Raw genomic sequence first — 5,086 nt, 5'->3', positions numbered from 1 at the left:
GGGGGTGGCTAATAGGCCGGCAGCGGCGTGGCGGATCGAAGGAAGAAGAGTAGGGCGGCTGGAGGTTGAAGAAGGGTCCTCGACCGTTGATTTCGCATCGGACGGCTTAAAAAATGGACTAACCCAAAAAAAAGTTGAGCAACTGAGATATAACCACGCCCATAAGTAATTAGGAAAAAAAATAAAAAGGAACCCAACCTCGGGCCTTCCATAAACGTGTCGCACCCAAAAGCCCTAGCTCGAACGCACGGCGGCGGCGGCGAGCGACAGCCATGCCTCCCACGGGTGAACCGAAGGGGAAGAAGCAGCGGCCCAAGGACAAGCACTTCCACCTGGCAAAGGAGCGAGGATACCGGAGCCGCGCGGCCTGCAAGCTGCTCCAGCTCGACGACCGCTTCCGGTTCCTCCCGTCGGCGCGCGCCGTACTCGACCTCGGGGCCGCACCGGGGGGCTGGACCCAGCTCGCCGTCAGCCGCGCCACCATTGGCGCCCTCGTCGTAGGTGTCGACCTCGCGCCCATCCGCCCCATCCGCGGCGCTCGTCTCCTCAAGGAGGACATCACCGCTCCCAAGTGCCGCTCCAAAGTGCGCAGGCTCATGGACTCCAGGGGCGTCGCGGCCTTTGACGTCGTCCTCCACGACGGCGATGTCCGGAGTAAAAAGAGAAGAAACCGCTCGGTGTACGATGGAGCTGCCGCATCGCCGGCACAGGAGGAGGCCCTGACCACGCAGTCAGCCCTCGTCATCAACGCCATACGGCAGGCCACCATGTTCCTCGCCCCTGGTGGTGCCTTCATCACCAAGGTATATATGAATATATGATCGAAATCTCGCCTGAGAAATTTTGGTGTGAAGTGCACATCTCAAATCAGTTATTTTCTCTTCAACAGTTCTTTAGGTGTCAAGATTACCACGCTGTCATGTTCTGTCTCAAGCAGGTGTGTTTAGATCGCACTTTGTTTCCATTTGCTATTCATCGCATGCAATTTCACTAATTCATCAAATCAAATGTACCCACTTGCAGCTATTTGAAAGAGTTGAGTTCACTAGACCTTCAGCAAGTCGGCGCAGACCAGCTGAAATTTACCTCGTCTGTATGAGATATAAAGCCCCTGCAAAGATTCAGCCTGAACTTCTTGATTTGAAGCACTTGCACTTGTTGATTGTGGATGCAGAAAAGAGCAAGGTATTGCATTGAAAATTTGATTGTCCCAGTAACCTGCTTGATTTCTGTTCTTTTTTACTCCCTCCGTTCCTAAATATAAGTCTTTTTAGATATTTCAAATGGACTACAACATACGGATGTATGTAGACATATTTTATAATGTAGATTCACTCATTTTGCTCCGTATGTAGTCACTTGTTGGAATCTCTAAAAATACTTATATTTAAGAACGGAGGGAGTATGTGTTAGCATCCCCTTAATGTTGCAGTTTCTTGGTTGATCTGCAGGGGAAGAGACGGCCTGGAGGCCGGTAGGTATTACTTCTTAATTACATCGTCACTGCAGTTTCCCTATCTTGGTAGCTCGTCCAGGTTCTACGTGATTGGTGTTGTCAATGCATCTGTGCAATGTGCATCACCGCAAAATGCTACGGCCGGATACACCAATGCTTAGCGTTATTCTAGATTCGAATGTGTGCTGTGATTTCATTTGCTATTGGTTGTGTTCGTGTTGTGTACGCGGTAAGTGGGCCACCATTACTCGCCGTACCACTTTCAAAACCATGATTACTAGAAAGTAATTGAACATTATTTTGATGACCATTTTTGCTAACTATTTTTATGAAGTTAAATAAGCAGTTAAGAATTTAGAATTTGAGCCGTAACTTCACACTTGATTCTATATTTTTGTAAGTAGTAAAACGAGATTGGCTATATGCATAGGATGCAGAGGCCGGGGGTTATAAAAGCTTTTCTAAAAGAAAATAGCAACTTCACAAAACTTGATGTTAGGACGGGGATGATCCTCCTTTGTAATCGTCTGTAGGATCTATCCTTACAAGGTTTTCATTATTGTCCAGTTTGGTGGGAGAAACACTGACCTAATTTTCCATCCTATATTCCTATGTGATTTATGTAGGAAATGGTGGATGATTGGTCTAGCATCAGATTTTATATGGTCTAACGCCCAGACACCACTTGAGTTTCTTGGTTCTTTTATGGCCATTTCATTTGATGATCCAGCATCTCTGCCTATCAAGAGTCATGAGCTTACTACAGAGGAGGTAGTGAAGTAATGCATTGCTTGCCTAGCTTCTCTACTACTCCCTTCGTTCCTAAATATATGTCTTTTTAGAGATTTCAAATGGACTATCATATATGGATGTATGTAGACATATTTTAAAGTGTAGATTCACTCATTTTGCTTCGTATGTAGTCACTTGTTGAAATCTCTAGAAAGACAAATATTTAGGAACGGAGGGAGTATCTTATAGCGCTAACCATGGCTGCTTATACTCTTTGTGTGTTCCAGATAATATGGATTTGTGGGGATTTACGCTTGATGGATAAAAATCGCTTAAAATATATCCTAAAGTATCTTTCTCCTACTCTTTTTGTATCTCGTAATTTGTAGGTTGTGATTAACCAAACATATCTATTAGTTAGGTATGTTTAGAGGTTGGTCCTACCAACCTCATGAAACTGATGTACAATTGTGTTAGATGGCGCATGCGCATAAGGACTGCACTTTCATGTTCACAAGTTATACCAACGGCTGACGGTACCGCGATGGGCAGGAAGGGCAAAGATGATGACCAACTTTTACAGGAAATGGAGGAACTTATACGTGTCATTGATACAAAGGAAAGGAGAGAGAAGAAGAGTCAATCAAGGCGTCGGCCAAAGGTATTTCATTAAAAAACATAGATGTTATATTGCTGCATGTGGCACATTAATCTGAATTGTGTGCTATTGTGTCTCTTCTTTCCAGGAGAAAGCACACAAGGCAATCATAATGCAAATTGATGCTACAGAATATTGTTACGGCGACCCTGACTTATTTTTTGTTAGTGATACCAAGGTATGCTGATGTCTCTGCAGTCCTATCTACCTTCGTTTGCTTTGCACCTCAGAAAAATGCTTCCTGCTCCCAGATTTTTTTTGTAGTCATTAAATTTGATCATCAGAAGTAAAAGACACTTGTAGGAGGAATTTTGCTTCTGTTATGTTTTCTTGTTCGTCATATGATTTGCCTTTTTAGCTCGTGCTTGTGAACTAAATGATATAAATATATGGTTTTTATGTGCCCTTTATTATAGGGTGGAAAAGAACCTCAAGCTGTTGAGTCAGCGGAAGATGGAGACAGTAATAATGAAGAAACTCAAACTCACGAGGACTCTGATGAGGCGGTAGATTCTGATGAGGAACTGCAGAGGTGAAATTTCAGACACCCGCACCAACAAATAATATCATAAATGGTCATGAATTCTTACCAGTTTCAAAATTTATTTTAAATCCCATTGATAGGTAATTCCTATCCTTCAAACCAGGTACGAAGCTCAACTTGAGGTGTTGCTGGATGAAGCTTATGAGCGCATTATGACTACAATAGGCGGAGGAATGAAAGAAGAAAGCAAACTTGTCAAGCATATTGATCTCAAAACTGATGCACATTTTTACGAGGTAATGTCTGAGCCAAATTCACATGAATGTTACCTCTTGTGTCTGAAACTTGGCATTATTCACAGCATCTAGAGTACTGAATTCGTAAATTTATTTATCTATTATTATTGTTTCATATAGTTATCGATCGACACTTTATAAGCACTAGGGAATGACTATTGTTCGTAAATAAGAAAAAAGAAATGACCATTGTTCATAGAAGTGATAATACATCAGTTTTTTTATAGCAAACTGTACTCACATGTGACAAAAAACACTTAGACTGACCATATAACTGCACAACATTTTTGCATGGGCTCAAACAGTCACGCAAATGTGTAGTAACGCAGCCAAACTTCATTTTCTTGCACAGACACATCCATTTGAATTTTTTATTAAAATTCTCAGTTCACTGAACATTCAGATTACACCATGTGTGAATTTTTTTCATGTTTTTTTTCAAAAAACGAAGAAAAACCGAATTTTATGTTGGCATGCATGTCCCGGGGGCAGAATTGTCCTGCATTAAACAATTGTGAAAAGTGTGGCTGCATGGAGACAACTTTCCTCTCTTCCTATGCATGTCCACTATTTTATTGCCTATGTTGTTAGTAGTCGGTAGGTTTATTAATGCATAGTAGTTCCCATCATGTGTGTTAGTCGTTCCGCCGTGATTTACCACACCCGCCATGCACATATCCCGAAAAGGGCTGCCCTGAGATGTGTGGCACCGAGCATGGGTTCGGCTGAGCCATGGTCCTACCCAACATTTTCGCTAGTAGAATTATAAAATGATTGAAGTTTGGCCATAATTGATGCTCATGTTATTCAACCATTTGACAGGGTGTTGAAGAATCAGATGACGGTGTGACGGGGATGAAGGTTTCTGATGAAAATTACGATCAGGAGAAGGCCAATCCGCTCTTATTTTCTCGAAGTACAGAGAAGTTAACAAAAGAGCAGCTTGCAAAGATGTGGTTCAGTCAGGATGTGTTCTCATAAGCTGTTTTTATTCGGGCAGTGTTATAGGCGGTGGGCCCTCCCCTAACGTGCACATTGGCTCGGGATTAGTTTCAAAAGATAAGAGTTTGTATGCCATCTTAAGGATGGTAGATCAGTTTGAGGGTGTTTAGGCCTGACTATTGAATAAAGTAACAGGAAGTTATCAGTGATTGCTCTTTTTTTTTCTCTCGCTGCGTCTTAGCTGCATCTTCTAACCGTAGCATCTCCAGGCTCCGGTACCCGATCACATGAGTTGATGATCTCTCCCTCATATTGTTAGGATTAGCTTGTAGACATGGAAGCCTCATGTTTCTTTCCTCTCTTTTGTTTCTGACAAACATGGCAGGTGCTCTGCCTTTGCATTAAGAAGGCGAAATAAGGTGCCCTTGCAGTCTTCGAAGAAGCAGGGAACAAGAAGCAGAAAAAAAAGGGAAGGTGCCAGCAGTTCGCTATACACTTGTTATAGCTACCTGACAGTT

The 5,086-nt window shown here is 42.7% G+C and overlaps 1 protein-coding gene across 1 annotated transcript; it reads left to right on the top strand.

Annotated features, from left to right (window-relative positions):
* Window positions 1–272: 272 nt before the first annotated feature.
* Window positions 273–4,720, top strand: LOC119321346 (adoMet-dependent rRNA methyltransferase spb1-like). Its single transcript, XM_037595065.1, has 12 exons — window positions 273–654; window positions 691–803; window positions 890–937; window positions 1,024–1,185; window positions 1,452–1,474; window positions 2,083–2,227; window positions 2,476–2,537; window positions 2,666–2,849; window positions 2,935–3,024; window positions 3,263–3,378; window positions 3,494–3,626; window positions 4,449–4,720. Exons 1-12 carry the CDS (start codon window positions 273–275, stop codon window positions 4,605–4,607), a joined length of 1,617 nt encoding a protein of 538 aa, XP_037450962.1. The 3' UTR covers window positions 4,608–4,720.
* The last annotated feature ends 366 nt before the right edge of the window (window positions 4,721–5,086 follow it).

This window comes from Triticum dicoccoides, chromosome 6B (genome assembly GCF_002162155.2).
Source record: "Triticum dicoccoides isolate Atlit2015 ecotype Zavitan chromosome 6B, WEW_v2.0, whole genome shotgun sequence".
NCBI classification, from domain to species: domain Eukaryota; kingdom Viridiplantae; phylum Streptophyta; class Magnoliopsida; order Poales; family Poaceae; genus Triticum; species Triticum dicoccoides.
Note: the sequence above shows the minus strand (reverse complement) of the source record. Positions and strands in the feature narration are given on the sequence as shown.